This window comes from Pan troglodytes, chromosome 22 (genome assembly GCF_028858775.2).
Source record: "Pan troglodytes isolate AG18354 chromosome 22, NHGRI_mPanTro3-v2.0_pri, whole genome shotgun sequence".
In the NCBI taxonomy this organism is placed as follows: domain Eukaryota; kingdom Metazoa; phylum Chordata; class Mammalia; order Primates; family Hominidae; genus Pan; species Pan troglodytes.
This window is the reverse complement of record NC_072420.2, coordinates 40,340,369-40,363,941: the sequence shown is the minus strand read 5'-3', so window position 1 is coordinate 40,363,941 and position 23,573 is coordinate 40,340,369. Positions and strand designations below refer to the sequence as shown.

Here is a 23,573-nt window from a genome sequence, read left to right as displayed (position 1 = left end):
AGAGTGGAGGGAGCTGCTGGGAGGGGAGGAAAGGCAACAGGCTGAGATGTCTTGGAGCCAGGAGGGTGCGGGAGGGAGCAGGGCAGGCTCCAGTGCCGGGCATTGCCAAGACCTGGCCAGGCAAGCGCCCAGAGTGACACGGTGCTGACCCAACCCAAGTGCTGGTGCGGCCGCAACAGCTAATTCAGGGCCGTGGTGGGGGAAAGGAGAGGGGAGCTGAGGTGGCAGCAGAGGGGAAGGCCACTCTTGGGAGGAGCTTTAGCCTTAAGGGAAAAAAGAGAGAGAAAGGCACTACTAGAAAAGGGGAAAGTCCAGCAAGTCATCTTTGAGTGGGCAGTGAGAGCAGGCTTGTGTGCTGAGGAAGGTTCTGGAAGGGAGGAGTGGCCATTGTGGGAGAGGAGATGATGGTGGGCATGGAGTCCCGGAGGAGGGAGCAGCCAGCGAGAAAGGACCAGCCTTCAAGCGTCCAAGGACAGCCCCCACCTTGCCACAGGGGGATGGCAAGGCCGGCTGGTGGGGAGGGAGCAGGAGGGACCCTCATCCTCTGAAGCTGCACCACCCCCCGCCCACCTTCAGGATCCACCACTTCCCCACACACAGTGCTGCACCCCTCCCTCCCTGCCGCCTCCAACTCCAGATTCGTTTCTGAGCGGGCCCTGGATGCAGCCTGCCAGGAGCATCGGTGGGCAGAGATTTCCAGGCCTGCAGTACTGCAGGAACGGTGACCCATGCATGATTAAGTCAGAAACACACATCTGTTTCAGACATTTATTTCCATTTAAATGACACTTTGAAAGATCGAGGAGCCAATCTGTACCGCAAAGACAACTTATCATCAAAGACTCTAGAAGTACAATCGTATCAATTCACAAGACTTGATTTCTTCAATTTAAATGATAGCTTTTAGTTAAAATATACCTGAGAGAAGAACTCCAAAAGATGCCTGCCTCATAATCTGCCCTGGATTTGTCATTCCCGACAGGACACCTCAATGGACACTGCCCCACCCCATTAAGACTCTGAAGCGTAGGGTCCCATTGCTTTGCTTCTGAAATCCAAGGGGAACAAGAAGTACCCATCTCTTAAAAAAATAAGCATGTCAACATTGTTCAGTACATTTTTCTACACATATAAAATCAAAATAAATTTTAAAAATATTTTTCCAGGTACAAAATAAATATAGAAAACATCAATGTAAAAACAAAAGGATTGTCCGATTCAGACCATTACCTTGCCAAATTTTCGGGAAGAGTGAATTATCACATCAATCGACAACCTAAAACTCACCTAGTTAAGTGCATTATTTTCATAATTTAATTTTCATTAAAAATAAATGATTATTAACCAATAATAAGGACATATACCCATTTCCAAAATACGATGACATAAGAGTCTAGCAGATCCCCCTAATATACAAGGAAATGACAGTTTCAAATAGCATTCAGTGACATGTAAATTTAATTTCGTGTCTTTTAGGAAAAGCAAAATTTGACCGCAAAGTCTCCTCTGGTTGCATTAAGTAATTTCCAGTCATGGTAGATTTTAGTGATGTCTTATTTGACCAGGTAAAACAAGTCATCTATTTCCCATCTGATACTCTCTGGAGCCGAACTGAACCAAGTATCACTATGTCTTTGGTTTACCTCTTCGGGGACCCAGGGACTGGACCCCTGAGCCAACAGACCTCACGCTGGCTTCACTGGCAGGAGGGTCTGAGCCTGGCTGTGTCCACGCCACACTGGCCAACTTAACTCTGCGCTTCTTTGACCAGTGAATGGAGGTAGAAGAGATGACGTGAAACAGTATGACACAAAATGTTGCATTTGGCCATGGAGTTCGTTTTTCTGCTCATATTTAAAAGTGATTATGTCTGATAAGTAGGAAGATCATTTTTTAAATTAATTAAAAACTAATTTTTTGTTTGTCAGTCTTCCGATTGGCAGGTGCCAGGATGCACTCCAACTTCCTCCTGTTGGCGTGGCTCTTTGCCCTGTGCAGAGGGTGGACAGGTTCCCCTCAGCTTCAAGGCCAATCTGAGAACAAGAGGTCCGTTCCTAGCACTCAGATTTCAACAGCAGGAAAACAGACAGAAATTCATGCCTCTACATTCCCAGGGGCCACACGCTGCAAATCCTTCTCTCTACATTCCCAACAGAGAATGTAAGCACCTTTCATATCCCAGAGACATAGTTAAGAGTTTACTTCAAATACACCTCAGCCCATGATAAAGTTCCTAGTGTTCACATACAGATTTTGGGGTCACGTAGAATGAAACAGAAATAAAAACAAGTCCCAACAATAATGAATAAAAGAGGCTTCAGGAACTGATGTTTGAAGGAACCTTACAGCTCACTCCCAGGCCACCATTCTTTCTTGTGATGGGAGTTGTCTTGTGGGTGCCTGAATACCACCTTTGAGAGATCCCCTGAGAACCCAATAGATAATTATCAAGTATCTACTCTCCAGCAGGCACCATGCCAGAGACCCAAACAGAGAGAGGAATCAGGCTGGAAGAACTTTAAAATCTGCCAGGAGCGACACAGCCATGGAAATTGCTATAATGTCCATTCTGATATAACAAACGCTGAAAATTAATTAATTTAAAAAAATGTTATGAGAAAGCAAATACTTCCTGCTACAGTTTGAATGTGTCCCCCAAAGTGCATGTGTAAGGAAACTTAATCCCCAGTGCAACAGCATTGAGAGGTGGGACCTTTTAAGAGGTGACTGGGTCAGGAGGGTTCTGCTGTCATGAATGAATTAATGTTATTATAAGAGGAGGGTCAGTTATTGCCAAGAGTGATTTTATCAAAGCAAGTTTTGCTCTTTTGCCCACAATGACACAGCATGAAGGCCCTCACCAGAGGCCAATGCCAAGCTCTTGGACTTCCTAGCCTCTAGAACCATGAGCCAGATTAATTTCTATTGTCTATAAATTGCCCAGTCTGTGGTATTCTGTTACAGCAACACAAAACAAACTAAGACACTTCCAAATGGAGGACATGGAGAAAATGTAAACATTGCCTCATCTGTTTTTAAAATGAGGGTGCATGGCAGCTGTTAGATTAAATAATTAACAAGCCTGATTTAATATATCACAGAGCCACAGACTCTTGGCATGGAGGGCCCATGAGAGTCACCAAAGCCTGTTTTTTTTTTCTTTTGGAACTGTTTATCAAGGATTCTAAATAGTATTGCCTCCTCAGTTCTTGCCTGTAAAAAAAACATGTAGATACTCAATAGGCTGGTTGATCTGTTTCACTTTATTTCACTCTTTCTAAATGTTCTGCCTGAAAGTTGGTGTCACATCCTTCAGAGATGTCTGGAACTGTGGACCACGCCTGCAGCTGGCTTCCACCTTACTGAACATGGGTGTGTGGCACATAGCTGTCATATAACAAATGTGTGACTGATTGTGCAAAGGTGAAAACGAGTGAGGCCCTCAACTCCACCCTGCCACCCCAACAGCTGAGGAGGGCAGTGGGAGTGCCTGCTGTTTTATATCCCAGGTAATTAAACCGCCCCTTGCTCTTCCACTGCCCTTCATGGACACGGGTGGGGCAGTTAACATTGTTCAGAACCAGCTTCCACTGAGCATGGTATCTCTAATTAGAGCCTCGGATCTGTCTGTCTGTCTCTCTCTCTCTCATAGACAAACACACACACACACACACACACACACACACAGTCTGAGTGTGGCACCCCGGGGCTTGTTTTGCAAGGGCATTAGATAGGGAGACAGGGAAAGCGGGCTGGACTGAAGAGTTTATTTTCTGAAGCCAGACATTTGTTTGGGCTGCCACCTGGACACTTGAGTGACCTCAAGAGAGGGCTGGCCAGGGCAGGACAGGTCAGGGGATCCAGCTAAACAGGAGGTCCTTGGGAATGACACAGATAACTAAGCGCCGAATCCCAGGAGGTCAAACAGACCCAGGAAGGGGCAGACTGAAACTCATGTCAACACTTGGAAAAAAAAAAGTGGCAGAAGACAGGAAAAGGGGTCAGATGGCACACTCCTTGGGCAGGGCTGGTCCCAAGCTTCCTGTGAAAGCAGATACATCGGAGGACTCACCACTGTGCCAAGTGGAGAAAAGCAAGGCTGCTCGCAGGAGGCAGCATTTGGAGGCTGAGGGCCTGTGTCTCCACCACGTCTGAGCCCCCGGGGAAGTCACTGAGTCACCTGCCCCTCAGTTTCCTCCTCTTAAATCCAGGGGCATAATTATAAGAATGGTGCCCTCCAGAGGCTGCTGTGGGGTTTCAGTGAAACAGCAGGTATGGATGGACATGGCTTACGATGCCCACAGAGAAGGCACTGGAACGCTTCTTTATTCAGCTGTCAAGGGATCAGGTGCCCCTGATAATCTTCTCAGCATTGTGTATTTACCCAGTGAAAGCTCTGTTTGCAAAACCCATGGCCTCGAACCTCAGCTTGACCCTCATTCAGGATGCCCGGTCAAAGCACTGAACACTCAACAGATGAATAAATAAAAGAATGAATGTCTGACATGGGATTTCTGATGCCAGCTGTTAATCCTGGATGTGCCACTCACTGAAGGACTTAGCAAAGTCACTCCATTTTTCTGAGCTTTGGCTTTCCTAACTGTAAAAGGAAGGTTTTATCTTAAAAAAAAAAAATACTGTAGATAATTTCTAAGGCATCTTCCAGCTCCAACTTCTTTTACCTCATTCAGATTTTCACATATTCTGAATTAAGAGGGTCAAGAACACAGTGCTCTGATTGTGAAGAATGCCATGAACAGAAGAACTTCTCCAAGAGTTCCAGGAAAGATTCAAATGAAGAAAAAGAACAAGAGCTGAAACAAAGCCCTACAGACTCAATTTGAAGAGTTTTTGATTTGCACAGAGATCACCAGACACTGACAGGTACACTGATAGATAGTGCTGTATACACCACCATAGAATCCACCAAAATTCACAGCCCACTGACTATAGTCATAAGCACCTGCATTTCTTGAGCACCTACCATGGGATGTTGAGCAATTTATACTCATCCTCTCATTTAACCCACATGATCATCCCATGAGGGGGGAACTACTATGGTCCCATTCTTCAGATAACAAAACTGAGACGATGAGAAGATAAGTAACTTGCCTCTCAAGGGACTTGGCGAGGAAGGTAAAATTCAAACCCAGGCAGCCTGACTCCAGAGCGCAGACCCTGCCCCAGCGAACAGAGCCCGGGGGTGAAGGGTATGCCCAAGGTCACACTGGAGGGCTGAGGCCGAGTTCTAAATGTACCACAGCTGGGTGCCATGCAAGCTTGTCCCTCCCGCATGCATATCTCACTCGCATTGATTCAGAGCAGGAGGGGGAGAAAATGCCTAACACTGAGCACGTGTGAGGATGATGTCATGGGAGGAGGAGTCTACAACTTCCATTGAGACAACCATTTCACACCTGGGCACTCCACACCACGCCATCTTAACAAGACCTCCTTCTTCATATCGTTACTCTGCAAATCACACACAGACCTTTCCCCCCAAATCAGGGATATTTGGAATATATATCCTGAGTTTGCAGAGGCTAGCTTAGAGCCTGGGTCTGCAATGGTGGTCTTGTAGTCTCAGGTCACAGAGGCTGGCCTGGTACCAAGATCTACTAGGATAAGCCTAGACCCTGGGTCTACTTGAGCAAGTTGTAACCTGGGTCCTCTGCAGCCTGGGGCCATGGAGACCTCTCTGGTACTTGGGGTCAGCCCGGTGCTGGGGATAACATGGAGCCTTGGTCTCTGGATCTATTTACCCCAAATCAGGAAATAACCAAGCAAACCCATTGCTGCTAAGCAACCACTGCAGGCCATTAGATACAACATCGCGATAGCAGCCCATGCATTCAGCCTGCACCCAGTGCTAGGCACAGCCGTGCCAAGAACTCAATGTGAATTATCTTAATTTCCACACCTCTGACAACCTTCTGAGGTGAACACTATTATCATCCCATTTTATAGAGATGCAGAGACTGAGGTGCAGAGAGAATGACCACCTGGGGCCACAGCTAGCAAATTGCAAAGCCAGGGCTGGAACCCAGAGGCGGAGGCTTCAGCGGAGATGTAAACGGAATGGGGCCTCCGTAAGTGGGTCGCCCAGCCCTGGAAGCAAGGTCTCCTCTTCCCCAGTTAGCATCCTCCCATAGGCCCTTTTCCCCAGCTTCCCCACCAGGTAGACAGTAACCTGGTGTCCCAGTTACCTCCTTACCGGGTGGGTCTCTATTTTCCATGGCTCCTGCCACCATGGAAGCTGGAGGCTCTGCAAGGCTGTACGTCAGTACAGTTTCTACAGGTGCACAGGGCTAGCTGTGCCCTAAAGAGCGGATGGAATCCACATTCTGCACTTCTAGCTATTCTAGCTGCACACCCTTGGGGTGTGCACACACACACACACACACAATGCTTCCTTGTTCTTACCATTCCCAGGGGCCCTTCTCATATTTGTTAGCTGAAATTTAACGCTTAGGAAGGAATTTTAATAAATTACTTATGAAACCAAAGTAAACATCGGGATAATTTTTTGCACAAAAATAACCACACTCAAGGGGATCAAAAACTCACATGAAAATTAATTTCGCTTTCCAAGTCCATTTCAGCCCTCTGTGCCAGCCTTTTGGGATAACCGGTGCAGCACCTGGTGCCCAGCGGGAGTTGGAAATCACCAGTCAGACCTCTCATGGACGGCGTGGCCAAAGTTAACTTAGCAAATTGAGGGCACTGTGAAGCTCATTAAATAGGCAATGACACTTGAAGCAATGATAATTGCTGCTCTTGACCACGCTCACCCTCCTGCAGCCTGCAGGGAGGTGGCCTCGGGGCTCACTGACCCTGTGCCAGGAAGCTCTACCCTCAGGACAGGGTGCCAGAGGGCAAGTCACTGGCTTCCCTGGGCCTCTGAGTTTCCTAATCAGATTTGCTGTTTTAAAAAATTACTCCAAATGTCAAGTGGAGGACAGATTGGAAAGTGGAAGGGACAGGCCCGTGGGACCAGTTAGGAGGAGGTGGCTCGAGTCGGGATGAATCCAGACAGGTGTGGGCGGCAAGCCAGAGGTTAGCACGGCGGGCGTGGGATATGGGGCTCAAGGAAAGAAGGCCTGGCAAGTTATTGTTGACTTGGATTTTTCTTTCCTCTCTTTTCACACAGTGTATTATGTGGTTACAATGGTGTGTTTGAAGAGGAGCAGGAATTAAATACATTTAGGGTTTTGTTTTTTTTTAAAGGCATGGTGGATGCCAGCAGGCTGAAGGGTCAGGAGGTCTGGTCTTCCCACTGCCACTAAATGCTGAGCCGAAGCACAAATTCTTGAAACATGGCTGGGTGTGGTGGCTCACACCTATAATCCCAGCACTCTGGGAGGCTGAGGCAGGTAGATTACCCAAGGTCAGGAGTTCAAGACCAGCCTGGCCAACATGGTGAAACCCCGTCTCTACTAACAATACAAAAATTAGCTGGTTGGTGGTGCATGCCTATAATCCTAGCTACTCGGGAGGCTGAGGCACAAGAACCCAGGAGGTGGAGGTTGCAGTGATCCAAGACTGCACCACTGCACTTCAGCCTAGGTGACAGAGTGAGACTCTGTCCCAAAAACAAACAAACAAAAACAAGAGTTAGCATGACAGTGTAGATGAGACAGGACTGGCCAGGTGTCGGGCTGGAGGACAGGCACACAGACTGCACCGTGTGATTCTGTCCACCCTGCATTGTGTGAGGTTTTCCGTTTTGGAAGAAAAGGGGTGAAGAGCATGGCTGTGGAGCATTTCTAGGTTTTCAGGTTACAGAGTCGCACCCATTTCCTACTTACTGACTCATGTGAAACCACAGTGTTGGCTTACTTTGAAAAATATTTCTTTTTTTTTCAGTCCTGGTTCACCCATTTCCTTCTAAAACCCACCTACCATACCAATACATTCAGTTCCACTCAACAAATGTTTATTGAGCATCTACTATGTGCTGGGACCATGCTAAGAATCCACGGTGCGTCAGTGAAGGGAACAGAGAAAGACCCACGGCCTACACAAAGTTACATTCAAGTTGCGTGAAACATAAACCATAAAATATAGATAAGTTATAATAAACAGATATTACATGCTTTGTTAGAAATTGGTAAGTGCAAGGAAAACAATATAAGGTATGGGGCATGGGAGTGAGGTGAGTTGCATTTTCCTACAGGGAGGTCAGGGTAGGCCTCACTGAGAAGGTGACATTGACCAAATGTCAACAAGGCAAAGGAGCGAAGCATGAGAGCATCTGAAGAAAGGGCACTCCCAGCAGAGAGGACAGCCAGCGCCAAGGCCGACGGGGATGGGCACATAAGGGCAAAGGGGCTGCTGTGGCTGGAACAGACTGCTGTTCAGCGAACAGCAAGAGGCCAGAGGGAGTGAGCAAAGGGACACGATTAGGGAATCACAGGTAGACAATGGTATGAAGGATGTGGTTTTTATCCTTAATATCCTTGGTGATGGGAAACCTCAGGAGGGTTTTGAGCAGAGAAATGAGATTTTCAAAGGATCACTCTGGATGCTGCCGGGAAGAGACCAAAGGATGCAATAATGGAAGCTGAGGGAGGGTCTGGAGGTAGCTGCACGAATGCAGGTGAGAGGCAATGCAGGCTTGAACAAGGGTGGTCGCAGTGGAGGGGCAGGAGGTGGTTGGCTCCTGGAGAGAATTTGAAGGTAGTTCCCACAGTCTTTCCTGATGCACCAGATGGGAGAGGAGTCGGAATGGCTCCAGGGCTTCCCACTTGAGCTGCAGGAAGATGGAGTGGCCATTACCTGAGACGGGAATGGCTGCAGATGGGCTGGATGTGGGGCAGTTAACCAGAAGGTCAGTGTTGGATTGTTCACTATGGGAAATCAGGCAGGCAGTGGATTGAAGAGCAAGAAAGAGTTCTAGGTTGGAGATAAATGGAAACATCATCAACATATTTAAAGCCATGAGACAAGGTGGGCCCCTCGGAGGACTGGGCATAACCAGGGAAGAAAGGGGGCCCCAGGCAGAGCCCAGGATCCTCCAGCATGACACGGTCAGAGCAAAGAGAAGGAGCAAGCAGGGGAGATGGAACAGGCGAGCAGCAAGGAGGAGGGAGACCAAGAGCACCCGGTGTCCTGGAAGCTGGTGATGAGGACTCGCCACGTCAAGCAGGAGGAGAACAAGAACCGCCCACAGAACCTGGCCACAGGGGGTCGTGGGTGCCCTGAGAAGGGACATGTGGGTGGAGTGGGGGTGCAGAAGTCTGATGAGACGGCATTTGGGAAAGAAGGGAAGGATTAGGACGAGGCAACAGACAAGTAAAACTCTCGTGCGGGGTTCCACCAGAAACGCAACAGGATGGGGCAGCGGGACGGGGAAGGGGGTCAGGGAAGGGGTCGGGGAAGGTGGTGGTCATTTCTGGTCAGGTGGAAAATGGCAGCGTGTCTGTGCGCTTATGGGGTGATCCAGCAGAGGGGACAGCAGGTGGCAGGACGAGAGTGAGGCCACATCAGGAGCTGTGGAAGAAGAGCTGGAGTCAGTCCAATACCAGGGGTTCTGGCACCACGGGGGCCAAGTGGCTTCTGCCACAGTCACAGTAGAAGGCAGAGTACAGAGGTTTGGGGGCTGGGGGTAGGCGTGCATGGTTGGGGGAGTCTGAGGAGGCGGCCCAGAGAGGCAGTGGGGGCAGCCACTGCAATGTGCTCCCGCAGCTCCGTCAGCAAGTGGCTGGGGAGGCCACAGGGCAGCTTAGGGTCACCCTGTTTCCACCACTTTTCACCCATGTAACCTTGAATGAGTTGTTCACCCTCTCTCTCTCTGCCTCAGTTTCCTAATCTGTAAACCTGAGCAACTGCAGGTCTCTGCCCCCGGAAAACTCACTGAGAGCATGTAGATGAGGCAATACCTACACAGCCCCTAGCTCAGCACCTGCCCATCGGAATCCTTCCTCTCTGGGTGCCTGCGGTGAAGCCCCGGCCCGGCCAACCTGGACCTCTCCAGTCCCACTCTGGAGCTAGCGCTGGGTGTTCCTGGGGAAGCACTGCTTGGCCTCGTCACTCATGCTTTCACATCGTTTCTCACTCTCACGTCCAGACAAGACAGCACCAGGAAACCCACGCTGAGCTGGAACCCTCCTTCTGCAACAAACAAGCTGGGAAGGTCCTGGGCAAGTTGTTAGGTCTCTCTGAGCCTCGTCTGCATCCCACATAAAAAAGGAGGCAGGATTGAATGAGCTCTAAGGTTCCTTCAAGTTCTAGATTCATGAAATAATGTTTTTTCCTCAAGAAAAAGAATTATTCACTGTATAAAGAAATGCACACCTGTAATCCCAACTACCCACTGGCTGAGGCAGGAGGCTCGTTTGAGGCTCGTTGAGTTCAAGGCTGCAGCGAGATCAGGCCACTACGCTCCAGCTTGGGTGACAGGGTGAGACCCTGTCAGAAAAAAAGAAAAGAAAAGAAGAGGGAAGGGGATGGGAGGGGAGGGGAGGGGAGGGGAAACAATGGGGAAAATAATGGGTCTCAAAGAAAATCCTTTAAGAACACACAGAAGCAGTAGGGAGAGCCCACGCCTGTCCTCATTTGTCCCTGGAGCTGTGGGCTGTGAGCTGATGCTGTGAAGGCCAGACCCAAAGCCAGTCACACAGAGGCAGCAGCTGGACCGGCCTCGCCGACTGAGACCAGTGGCCACCCAGACACACACCTGACAAGGTAGACCACGAAACACAGACGCAGGCCTACTGCCAAACAGACGACTTTTCCCTCAAAGCACAGTCATCTTCAGAATGAGAGGCAGCCCATCCTATGGAACCGAGAGGCGTGGCTCTTAAATTTGGGCTTCAAAAGACAAGCTCAGTCCCTGATTTTTTCCACCTGAGAAGGAGGCTTTTCTGAACATGACCCAGTGCGTTCAGAGCAGCCAGGATGAGGAAACACATCTACAAAGCAGCAGCTTAATCCAAACACAAGAAATGGTATGCAAAATAGGATATCAGACGTACTTTTGCAATTGAACATGGTCAAAAACCATTTTGCAGCAAGTAACTTTTCCTGAGTTCAAGTAAGAGTTTAGTCCAACATTTATATGTGACACGGCCATGTGAGGCCTCTTCTCTGAGTACAAAGTAAAGTCTGGTAAAGTAAAAAATAAAAAAAAAATCATTTCTATAATTAGGAGCAAGATTACTTTGCATGTCACGTGACCGTGGCTGACTGGGCAAAACCAACGAAGTAGCTTGGTTTTATACAACCCTGCAACACAGGCTCGCACAAACCTCTGGGTAGGAGGCAGCGGAGCAAACTGAAGGCTAAACAGCAAACCACAAAGTTCAGTTGTTCCTCGGCCAAATGAGACATTCAATGAAGATGAGCTTGGCTCAGGCTTGGGAAGTGGACGCAGGACCACCCTGCTTCACCAGGGCCCACTTTAGGGCTCTGAGCCCGAGGGGTCCTTGAGAGCATCCTGACTTGACTCCAACTGAATTCCCAGAAAGCTCCCAGAATCCCACATGAACCACGTCTGAGTTCAACTGTCCTTCAGTTTGAACTGAGAGCCCTAAAGTGCTCCTGGGGCAGTGGCTGGTCCCCATTGATCAAAAACAAGGGACAGTTGGGGTGATGAAACGAGAGAGCAGCAGATGGCTCAGAAGTGACGTCCTGCTCGCTAGGCAGGTCAGTAGTGTGGGCAGTCTGTACAGCAGGTCAGAATGCAGTGGTTTCTGAGCCTAATTTATACATTTATAAGAACTCTGTCCAGAGCTGGGTGTTCCTCAGCATGTGAGCTGAGTCCACTGCGGGGACATTTCCTGGGATGAAACTTGGGTTGTGTTGAGTACCGAGCCGATAACATGGACTCAATCCCAGCTACATCCAGCCCTGTGAATGAAGGAGCTGGGGTGAATTTGGTCATCCCAGGCTTAGCTCCAAAAAGCACAAGGACTGAGAGCTGAGGTGGAGGGGACTCGACAGGGATGGAAGGATGCCGGCTCCGAGACCTCAACATCAGTGTCCCCTCCTAAGGGAGGCAGCACGTGGGGTTCAAGTCAGGGGCTGCCCACCAGATTCTGACAGTGCTCGATGTTCATTCCTGCTCCTATGTCTACTGGCTGTGAGCCTTGGGACAAGTTTCTGTACCTCTCGCAGCTGCTGTTTCCTTGCCTGTAAAATTGGGATGGTAACACCCATCATGTCATAGGATACTGACCCCTGAAATGCGAAAATCCAGGTGTATGTCAAACACTTAGTATGAAGAGTGTGCGTGCCCAAGAGACGGGGCCTATTATTGCCTGGGGCACCAAGTGGGAACTAATCAGTGGCTTCATGAACACCGACATTCTGGCGTGGATTTCAGCACTGAAGAACAGCATCCTCTGTCCCGCCCCCTCTTCCAAAATCTTGCAAAAACTATCCCCACGGGTTATCTGAAACTTGTCCGGATGTGCCTCTGGGCTCCCCTCAGATAGGCGGACAATCTTCCCCCCGGGAATTCTCTAGAGCCTGCCAGTAGTCCAAGAGAGTCCGAGGCTTGATGAAGTGGCAGGCCACGATCCTCCTGAAGCGGCATACGGAGAAGCGTAAGCCCCCTGGGAAAAAGGTCGGCTGGGAGTGGAGCTCCTCCAATCTGATGTTCAGCCTTTCGAGGCAGAGCCCCACAAACACGTCTTCCAGTTTAATGTATGGGACGCTCTCGGAGACATTGTACACCTGACTCGCCACGTCGCCGGAAAACACGTAGCCGGTGCCGGAGCAGAATGGCGGGTACCTGTCCCACGGATATTCAGATTTACTGACAAACCACTTACTGAATGGCTGCCTGATGGGAAACTCATTGAGTTTCAAGAAGCCAGTGAAAAACCTGGTTGTTCTGTTTTTCTTCAGAAGCAGTTCAGTCAGATAGTCAACATTGATGAACATGTCTGAGTCTGTTTTCATCACAAACGCCGCCTGAGGACAAAAGCGATGGACCCATTCTATGCCCATCATGGTCTTCAGGGTCAGATTGTAATAGACGTCCAGGAAATCCTTCTGGATGATGTCCCCGTGTCGCTGGCTCTCCTGGTCCACCTCTTTCGTTTCCGCTGCACTGCTGGTGGTCCCCAGGAGGAAGAATGTCTTCAGCTGCTTTCCCTTCACCGTCCTCTCTTTCCCCCACGTCTGCCGGATGGCCATGCGCTCAGCCAACTGTCTGTGGGATGAGGTCACCAGCAGGACGAGGAAGGGAGGTGTCTGCCTGCAGTCTGTATCTGGGAGCTTAAGGAAGTTCCCGTCTTTCTTGTAAACAAAGGACTGTTCTTTGAAAAGATTCAGACTGTACATGCTAAAATACACACAAAGAGCCCCCAGAACCAGAAGGCAAACATACATCAATCTCATCTTCGGGAAAGCCATCTGAAAGGAACAAAATCCAATGATTAGACCTCAAAAGCATGAGGATGTGTCTAGTTTTATGCTAGGAGGCTGAGGTGGGAGAGGAGACCCGTGTTTTGGAAACTCTAGAACCTCGCTGAATACAGAAGTCGGGTGCTGTGTGGTTAAACAGTTAAGCACAGAGGTCTAACATCTGCCAGCGTCTGTCACTTCATGGTGTAAGATAAAAAGCTCAGAGATTCTGGGCATTGGTCCAGGCTCTGCAGCCCTTAACCTACGGGAGTCTCCGATTGCCTGTCTGTAGGGATATGGCACCAGGTCCCTCACTCGGTCCTCCAGCTCTGCCCTTCTATGACTCCATGATGAAGCGCAGCAAAACAAGCTGCAGGTCTGGAAACCACGCATTGTAGATCTAAATGTATGGACCACTTGCATTCTTCTCTGATCTAATTAAGCAGCATTCCTGCTCCCAAAAAAAAGCAAGTCCAGTGTTCTGATGTGCACAAGTACCTTCAAATTCTGTCTCTGCCAGAATTATTTTTTTTTACGTTACTTTTTACAGTCTCTGATCTGATTCTTTCCTCTTCTGCCCACCCGTCTCTGCTATCCTCGGCAAGTTCAGGATCATCCATGGTAACGTTATAACATTAAGAAAGCGTGTAACTCACTTTTTGCTGGGTAAGAGGAACCTCTGGTTTGAAAGCTAAAGCCACAGTGTAAATGCCAAGAGGAAATCTGTCTCAAAGAACTGTCAGTGTAGAATGCTCCATAATTATCAGGTTCTGGGCTTGGTTTGTTTACCAAAAATGGTGATTCTGACAGGAATCACTAGGAAAAAAAAAAAGAGTGTCATTCAAATCACTCGTGCCTTACCAGCAGGCCTTCACAATTTACCGTGTCTGTAGTGTCACCTTCCAACCTACTTATGTGACTCTGAGCACACATTTGAGCCCCAATCCCAACCTCACTTTTCTCATCTGTAAAATGGGTATGATCAAGGCAAACAAAGTCCACAACAGTAACAATATGCCAATCCCCCAGAATTCTTCAAGCCTAATAAGATAGGATAGCACCTAGCAGCTTTTTAAAGAGACATGATAAACTCATAGAGTCTCACTTCTCATCCTGATAATTTACCTTATTTACATAACAGAGTCTGTAGTTAATGCTGAGAGAATTTAACACAGAGAATAAATCCAATTCTTAACACAATAGCGGCACTTTAAAAATGTTATCCTGGGTGAGAGGACAGAGAGGACAGCAAGAAATGAAACTGAAAGAGCGAAAAGCAGAGTTGGTTTGGGCTTTTTAATTTTAATTTTATTTCAGAGACCAGATGTCACTCTGTCTCCCAGGCTGGAGCACAGCAGCACAATCCTAGCTCACTACAGCCCTGAACTCCTGGGCTCAAGCGATCCTCCTGCCTCAGCCTCCCAAGTAGCTGTGACCACAGGCGCATGCCACCATACTCTTCTAATTTTGTATTTTTTGTAGAGATGGGGTTTCACTATGTTGCCCAGGCTAGTCTCAAACTCCTGGGCTCACGCAGTCCCCTGCCTTGGCCTCCCAAAACACTGGAATTACAAGGGCAAGCCACTGTGCCCAGCCAAGAGCTGGTTATTTTGATGGCCAAAAGAGCACCTGAAAATTTCATCGTCAAAATTCTGTTCTACATATATTCGCCAAAAGCAACATGAAATAATAATGGAGCTTTCTAGAACCAGCTCGCTCTCCAGAGACTTCTTTCCTGGAGGCAAACTTAGCCAACTACCTGCTCTGCTTGGCACCCCTAGGGAGTTCCTGCCCAGCTCCTGCCCCCAGCAACTTCAGAGAAATCACAGCCGAAGGCAAGCAGGAGACCAGAACTTGTCTGAACTGGTGCTCCAGGATGCTGCAAAGTTTCTTTCTTTCTTTTCTTTCTTTCCTTCCTTCTCTCCTTCCTTCCTTTCTTTACTTTTCTTTCTCTTTCTCTCCTTTCTCTTTCTTTCTTTCTTTCATTATTTATTTGCATGGCTAAGATATGCAGCTGATTAGGGGGGTTGGGGGGCTTTCTCCCCCACAATACATTTTAGAGAGAAACATAAAAACCAAGTGCAAGGGAAAGAAGATATTTTTCTACTTTGTTTCCTTGCTTGAATAATTCTGCTCCTTTTCTATGGGTTGCTTTAACAGTAAACCTTAAATTCTCATTCTCTCTGATGTGCCTTTCCTCAGGGCCCTTCACAGGGATCTAAATTCCCAGGGATGGGCACTCACCTCATGCAGTGCATTGGCCAAACTGTTTCCCAGGAGGCAGAGCAGGTGCCAAACCCAACTGGCAGAGCAGGTGCCAAACCCAAATGACCCGGGGTCATTTGTTTTCATGGGCAATTGAACATTTTTCCTGCCTAAAGTGGAGTTACCACCAGAAGTCACAGCTCAGAATCCTCATATATGAGACATCTGCATCTTTGGCTGAGTCTGTATTGTGCCTAAAGAGGACCTGGGGGCCAGCCTTCCACTGAAGGAGGAGGTAGGGGCACCTGCAGCACCAGCAGACAGAGCCTGGAAAGGGCAGCCTGTGCCCCCAGATCCTAGCCACCCCAGGCCAGCTGCAAAGCAGAAGCCCTCAGCACAAGCTAGCTCTGCCTTACCTGGGACAGAGCCATGAACAGGCACTATCTGTACTACAGAAGCCCTACCTCCAAACACATCTAGACCACCAGGCTATATGGCCTGACCAGCCAGTCAATAACGGAATGGCAGTTTCTTCAGCAGATTCTGCACTCCAGGTGTATTAGTCAGGGTTCTCTAGAGAGATCGAACCAACAGGTTATGGATAGATAGAAAGACTGATAGGTAGATCAATCAAAAGATAGATAGGCAGGTAGGTAGGTAAGTAGGTAGGTAGACAGATAGATAGATAGACAGACAGATAGATGAGAAGAAGTTTCTTAGGAGAATTGGCTAGCGTGATTATGGAGGTGGGGAAATACCGTGACAGGCCATGCAAGCTGGAGACGCTGGGATGCCAAGAGTGTGGCTCAGTCCAAGATCAAGAGCCTCAGAACCAGATATGCCAATGGTGTAACTATCAGTCCAAGGCCAAAGGCCTGAGAACCCAGAAACCTGCTTGGTATAAATCCTCGGGTCCAAAGGCCAGAGAGCCTGCAGCTCTGATGTCCAAGGGCAGGAGAAGAAGAATATCCCAGCTCCAGCAGAGAAAGAGGAATTCACATTTCTTCTGCCTTCTTCTTCTATCTGGGCCCAGTCAATGGATGGTGCCTGCCCACATGGAGGGCAGCTCCTCCCCACTCAGCCCACTGACTCACAGCCAATCTCCTCTGGAAACACCTTCACAAACACACCCAGAAATAATGCTTTACCAGTTCTCTAGGTATTTATTAATCCAGCCAAGTTGACACCTAAAAGTAACCATCACACCAGGCTTTGCTCTGTAACTCATGAGCAAAATAGATGCCAGGAGAGAACCTTGGAACTGAAGGAGATAAATACAGTGCAGAACGTGTAGACCTCCCTTCTCCTCTGCCTCTGCCTGCCGCAGGCTCCTCTGAGTGTATCCCATCTGCTGGCTCCCGCCCCCTGCCTAGGTCACTGCCCCCCTTCTGGCCATAGTGCCTGAAGGGCAAGGGGTATGTCTTACACCCCTCCTGAAACCCCAGAGAACTGTGCACAAGCTGGTTGCTGGGTACATTTTGAATTAAAGTGGAACAAGTAAGTAACACACAAAGCTAGAGCCGTCAGGATAGGGAAAGACTCTCTAAGGGGAAATCTGGGCATCAGCATCCTACCCGCACAGGCATGTGCAGCGTCCTGGGACTCTCCCCAGGCCAGGTGAGGAGATCTTGCCTTAAGCCTGACCTGAGGCTACAGGGCACAGAGACAAAGGAATCAGAAGTCCACCTCTCTAAGGACTGGAAAACTGAAGGGAGGGTCTGGAAAGTTAAGTTCAAGATGCACTTCCTGGATCTGAAAGGAGAGATCTGGAGTGAAGGGACAATGGCCAAGCCCCACTATGAGGCCAGAAAGAGTATGCAAGGACAAAGCACTCAGCTCAAGGGGTCTCCAGGGGCTGTGGCCCTCGGTGGAGAGGAAGCTGGTGAGCATTCTGAGCCCCGTGAAGGACGTGGCATCTGCACTGGTCCTTGAAGGGGAGGTGTGATGTAACAGGTGGAACCAGGGGATGGGAATTCCAGACCAAGGAAACCCGGGGAGGGTGTTGGCAGTCCTGAGTGCTAGAGTCTGCTTTCAGGACACTCGCTCCAGATCACTGTCTTGTATCCTTGGAGATTCTCACCACCGCACAGGCCTTGGGAGAACAAAACAGCATCACCAGGAACGCAGAAGGAACAACATCAACGTCCCTGCTGTCTGAACAACCCCATGGTTCTCAAATCCAGTGAGTGTCAGAATCACCTGGGAGGCTTGTTTAAAACTCAGGTTGAAAGGTTCCATCTCACAGAGATTCTGGCAGGTCTGGGGCCCAGGAATCTATATTTTAACATGTGGTCATTCTACTCTGGCTGGCCTGGTGAAAAACGCCAGTGGAAACTGCCTGTACAGACCCGACCAGTAACAGGCACCATGTATAAACAAAGTCGAAGACCCCAGACCACTGTGCCCACCTTAACATTTCAGTGGATTCGTTGTACAGACTGAAAATATCCCTTCCCCTGGGGAAGGTGGAAAAGAGCATGACGGGGGTTGACGAGAACGATGCTTCTCCACTGGAAACTGGGATGGGGTAAACTCCTGTGTCACACATGGCCTGGAGCCTCCCCGCAGCTGACCCCAGACTGACGCCAGCCTGGCTGGGCCTTTGGAGGCCTGGGCTTTCTCAGAGGAAAGACATTTTAGGAGGCAAATTTTCCACGAGACTAGTGAAGCTAAGCTGCAGGACGACTCACCTCCGCTGTTTTCTTTTCCTTAAAGAGGAATGCCCCCCACCCCAATTGTATAAGCTTCAGACCCCATCAGACCTGGACCTACCCCTGGCCTCAAGCAGAGAGAATCTCCCAAGTGAGCTGAAGTGAGCAACCAGGGTGACCCTCTAAGTAATTAAGAAGTCACAGGGCGGAGGGAGATTCTCAGCAACTGCCCAGGCCCACACTGGGCTGGCAACCCCAAGTCCTCCCGGCATCCAGCTCCCTGCCCACTGGAGGAGGGCTGAGCGTCAGTGTTAGAAGCGAGAGGGTTTTGCAGCTCTTGCAGCGCGATGGTGAATGTTATGTGCCAGCTTTTCTGGGTCACTCAGTTGACAGCCTGAACAGAACAAAATGCTGACCCTCTCGTGAGTAAAAGGAAAGTTCTCCTGCCTGACTGCCTGGAGCTGGGCCTTCAGTCTTTTCCTGCCTTCAGACTTGAACTGAAACATCAGCTCTTCCTGGGTCCAGAGCTTGCCAGCTTTTGGCTCTCCTGGTTCTCAGGCCTTCAAACACAGACTGGGGCCACACCATCGACTCTCCTGGGTCTCCAACTTGCTGACTGCAGATCTTGGGACTTTCCAGCCTCCATCATTGCATGAGCATTTCCTCATAATAAATTTCTTTCTGTATACAGGCGTACCCAAGAGATAATGTAGTTTCCATTCCAGACTACTGCAATAAAACAAATATCATAATAGAGCAAATACTTTTATCTCCCAGTGCATTTAAAGTTATGTTTACAATATACTGGAGTCTATTAAATGCATAATAGCATTATGCCTAAAAAATAACATACATATCTTACGTAAAAATACTTTATTGCTTAAAAAAATGCTAATGTTCATCTGATCCTTTAGAGAATCATAATCTTTTTACTGCTGGAGGGTCTCGCCTCAATGTGGATGGCTCCTGACTGATCAGGGTCATGGTTGTTGAAGGTTGGGGTGGTCGTGACAATTTCTTAAAATACGACAACAATGAAGTTTGCCACATCAATTGACTCTTCCTTTCATGATAGATTTCTCTGTAGCATGCGACGCCATTTGATAGCATTTGACCCACAGCAGAACTTATTTTGAAATTGGAATCGATCCTCTCGAATCCTGCTACTGCTTCATCAACTAACTCTACGTAACACTGTAAATTCTTTCTTGTCATTTCAACAATGTTCACAGCATCTTCACCAGGAGTAGATTCCATTTCAAGAAACCACCTTCTTTGTTCATCATAAGAGGCAGCTCCTCATCCACTGAAGTTTTATCATGAAGCCGACCATGGTGGCTCATCCCTGTAATCCCAGCACTTTGGGAGCCCAAGGCAGGCAGATCACTTGAGGCCAGCAGTTCAAGACTAGCCTGGCCAACATGGCAAAACTCTATCTCTACAAAAAATTAGCCAGGAGTGGTGGCACACACCTGTAATCCCAGCTACTTGGGAAGCAACTGTATTTCTCCTACCTTGCTAGCAGGCATGTAAATTAACACACTTTGGAAAGCTGTATATACCTTGGCAGTTTCTGCTACAGATAAACATATGTGCTATGATCTAGCAAATCATTCCTGCACACAGACCCAGCAGCAATTATTGCTTATGTCCACTAAGACATGATCAAGAATGTTCACAGCAGCATTGCTCATAATTGCAAAAAATTGTTGTATCAATCTAGATCCAAACAGGAGAGAAAAACCACATAGTACTTTGACCAGGGAAAGTCAAATACAAAGAATCATTTACTATAATAAGGGAGTGGAGTAATGAGAGACTAACAGTAATAAAGTCAAGACAGTTCCAAAGAATATACAAACAACCATATATAAGGAATGGCCACTGCCCCTAGGGCTGAGATTGAGCAACTGAGAAAATGCCCCCAATCCCAGGGCTGAGATCTAGACCCCACTAAAAGGGCACAGCTATGCCCACTGAATGGCAGAGACATCACTGCAGATCCACATTAGAGGAACATGTTTGGAATCCACCCTCTGGAACTTGCCAGAAATCTGCCCTCTAGGTTGCAAGGAAAGCAGTTCACCAGTTGTCTCACAGATGCACTCTGCTACAAAACACCTAGCGGGTGTACCCGGGGAAACTGCTGTCTTGCCAAGTACTCCTGTAACACCACAGGGGCTACCAAACCAGTGTCCCTGAACCAGGAAGGAAAAACTGTTTCCCCTGCAATGCCCCTCCAGGACCCTCCACTGATAAGCTTCAAGAGCCAGATTGCAAAGGGAAAATATTTAGAGGGCCCAGACCCATTTCCAGAGACCAGGCAAAAAGGGTGAATTTGGAGCCAAGAGGCAATAAATTGATAACACAACTCTAGTCAAGAAATTTCCATCAACAGCAGAATGAATGAATGAAATGCTACATAGCCATAAAAACTACAAACTATTGACATGCGATGTATTAATCTGACAGATGTTGAGTGAAAAGAGCTAGACATGAAATGATTCCATTTATATGAAGTTCAAAACCAGGAAAAACTTATCAATGATGAAGGAAGTCAGCAGAATGTTTATCTTTGGTGGAGAATTATTGACTGCAAGGGAACAGAGGAACCTCTGGAGAGACGAATACATTCTATTCTAGATCTCGGTGGTGATTACATGGGTGGAAATATATGTAAAAACTCATTGAGCCATGCAGCGAAGATTTGCACACTTCACTATATGCAAATTGTACCAGGTTAATATTTTTAAATAAGTTTAATTAAAAATAAATCTCTGAAAAAGACACATCTTCTGTAGAATTGCCCAAATTTATTTGACCACAAATCCGACTATTTCTGGGAGAGCATTTCATGGGCCAGTGTCTCACAAAACAGATTCCAGGAAATAAAGTCTGGAGTTTGCTTTTTTCGTCAGCTCTGAAGTTCTTGCAGCTGCTTTTACACATCAGTTGGCCAGATATTGAAGGCAGGATCCTTGATCAAACTGTGAAGTTTGCTATGATGATTCTCATAATATTTCACTAATTGCCAAATCAATATCTACTCTGTTTTCCATTATAAATCAGCTGAAGAAGCTGCAGAGCAGATATAGGAGTCCCTTTTTGCTAACCCCTTTTGCTAACCTAGCAGGCAGCCTGCTAGGATAAAAGGAATGAGGAATTTGGAATCAGAAGGCCCTGGTTCACATCTCAGCTCAAACACAGTGGTGGTGTAGCACGGCCCAGGGCACTTACATGTTCTACACCTGTGTCCTTGTGCCAAACTGGCAATAACACTGCCTGCCTCACAGAACGGTTGGGAAGTGCTGCATGCCCAGCAGTAATTATTTCTGTCCTAACTTCTAACAAACCTCAACTCAGTTTTGCCTTCAAGGTCTACCCTGCCAGAGGCGTTCTGCCCACCACCCATCCAGTTATATGACAAACAGGGTGTACACTTTCCATAGCCTGACTTGAACCCCAGGGAGAGTGGGAAGTGTGGTCGAAGGTGCTGAGTGCCTCAATCCTGGCTCACCACTCACATCCAGGTCATACCTACTGAGAGCCCGCTGGCACCTGCAGTGAGAACCCAGCTTGGGGGGCACCTGCTGCTACAAGGACAATGACCTTCTCTTGGAGCTCCAGGGGGAGGAACAGAATTGGACCTCACAGGGTTCACTATGGGAAGTAGGCTCTTTCCAGAGCCAGTTAAGGAGCCACAAGCCCCCCTCCCACAAACGTCCTTACATCACGGGTCCTTTCAACACAGTCGGGTGAAGCCTGTGAACTCCTCTGAATAACGTTTTTACATGCATAATACAAAACATACAGAATTACAGGGGAAATCAACCATGTTGAAATAAATGGATCAAAATATTTTTAAAAGTGAGCCAGAATAATATACACACTTCTTCATTGCCTCATTTAATAATGATTTCCAGCTCTAGATCTGATAAAAAAAAAAAAAAAAAAACTGCCTTAACTTTGCAGGCAGGACTAGCTTCGCCGGTATTTGGAGATGTCCACTGCTATTACGGTGCGATGTGAAAATAAGTGATTTCTTTCAGTGACAAAGTCACAAGTTCTACTACTGTGGGTGAGGGCCTCCTCCCAAAAAACTCCCATGTTAAAGTCCTCACCACCAATACCTCAGAATGTGACCTTATTTGGAGACTGCCTCCACACTAAGTTTCAATGAGGTCATTGGGGGATCCCTAACCCACATGACAGGTATTCCTTCAGGGAAATTTGGACACAGACTCACAGAGAAAACACAGTGTGAAGAGGAAGGCAGGGCTCAAGGCTTTGTGTCTCCCAGCCAAGGAATGCCAAAGGCAGCCAGCCACTCCCAGAGCCTGCGGGAGGGCCTGGAGTAGATTCTCCCTGACAGCCTCAGAAGAACCAACCCCAGTGACACTCTGGTCTCAGACTTCTAGTCTCCAAAGCCCTGAGACAGCAAATGTCTGTGTTTTAAGCCACCCAGTTTGAGGCCCTTTGTTACCACAGCCGCAGGGAACTAAGACAGTGCCTATATTCATAAAGAAAGGAAGGGCTCAATTTCAGTTAGAGGTTCCTGAAAATAAGGATGTCATGTTTTGGGGTGCTCAGGGTCTTCTTCCACCAAGGGTGAATAGTGGTGGACAGGTTCACATAGCGGGGACTCCTGAGCTGAGTGACCGTCGCACTTCAAAACCACGATGGCACCGATTCAGGGGAAGACATCACGGTGACCTCATTCCCAGCCACTCTAGAAGAAGGTTTTTTTTTCTTTATGGTTGTTTTATCTGACCTTGTCTTCTGGCTGGACCACGGCTGAGTGAGGGTGTTGGTGCTGGGGTGGAAGAAGTGGGACATGGTGAGCTGCTTATTTTTACCTTTTTTTTTTTGTAAAATGTATTTTTTAATCTGATTTAAAAAATGGTGATAGTAGCTGACAATTTTTTAATTTTTTTCTACTAAGCAAAATAAACTGTCAAGTCTATTTCAACGGCTCCCCCATCTAAATGATGTTTGAATCATCTCTCCAGTATCCTGTGGCCGTTCCACCAGAGCCACAGGAGAGCACCCCGGCTCAGCTGGGACCCTTGCTGGTCACCAACGAGCCAGGTGCTGGCATCTGCACGCAGGTATGAACGGGGTGCTTGTGGCCTCCGCTTGGTTGAAAGGGAATTTCAAGCGTCCCCACCCAGGGAGCAATGGTTTCTTTCTCAGCCTTTCCCATCTGCTTGTGGCAGCTCAACCAAGAACTGTGGACAAAAATCTCACTCATCGTCCCCTTTCAAGCTCGCAGATGCTGCTGCTGCTGTGGCCACAGGAAGCTCCGTGAGGTATTGCCCTGGCCACACAGCCTCAGGAACAGCCTGTGCCCGCCTTTTGCAGCTG

The 23,573-nt window shown here is 48.1% G+C and overlaps 2 protein-coding genes across 3 annotated transcripts in view; both read right to left on the bottom strand.

The window, feature by feature from the left end:
- IGSF5 (immunoglobulin superfamily member 5) overlaps positions 1-23,573 on the bottom strand; it is a 246,295-nt gene that overhangs the window by 128,657 nt on the left and 94,065 nt on the right. The gene's annotated exons all lie outside the window — the stretch shown is intronic.
- The window catches only part of B3GALT5 (beta-1,3-galactosyltransferase 5), a 60,359-nt gene continuing 37,540 nt past the window's right edge, over positions 755-23,573 (bottom strand). For both annotated transcript variants that reach the window (XM_063803641.1, XM_016938553.4), the window contains 2 exons: positions 14,010-14,169; positions 755-13,362 (listed from right to left, as the gene is read on the bottom strand). In XM_063803641.1, coding sequence (XP_063659711.1) covers positions 12,430-13,362 — 933 coding nt within the window. In that variant the 5' untranslated portion in view covers positions 14,010-14,169 and the 3' untranslated portion in view covers positions 755-12,429. The remainder of the gene's footprint in view (positions 13,363-14,009; positions 14,170-23,573) is intronic.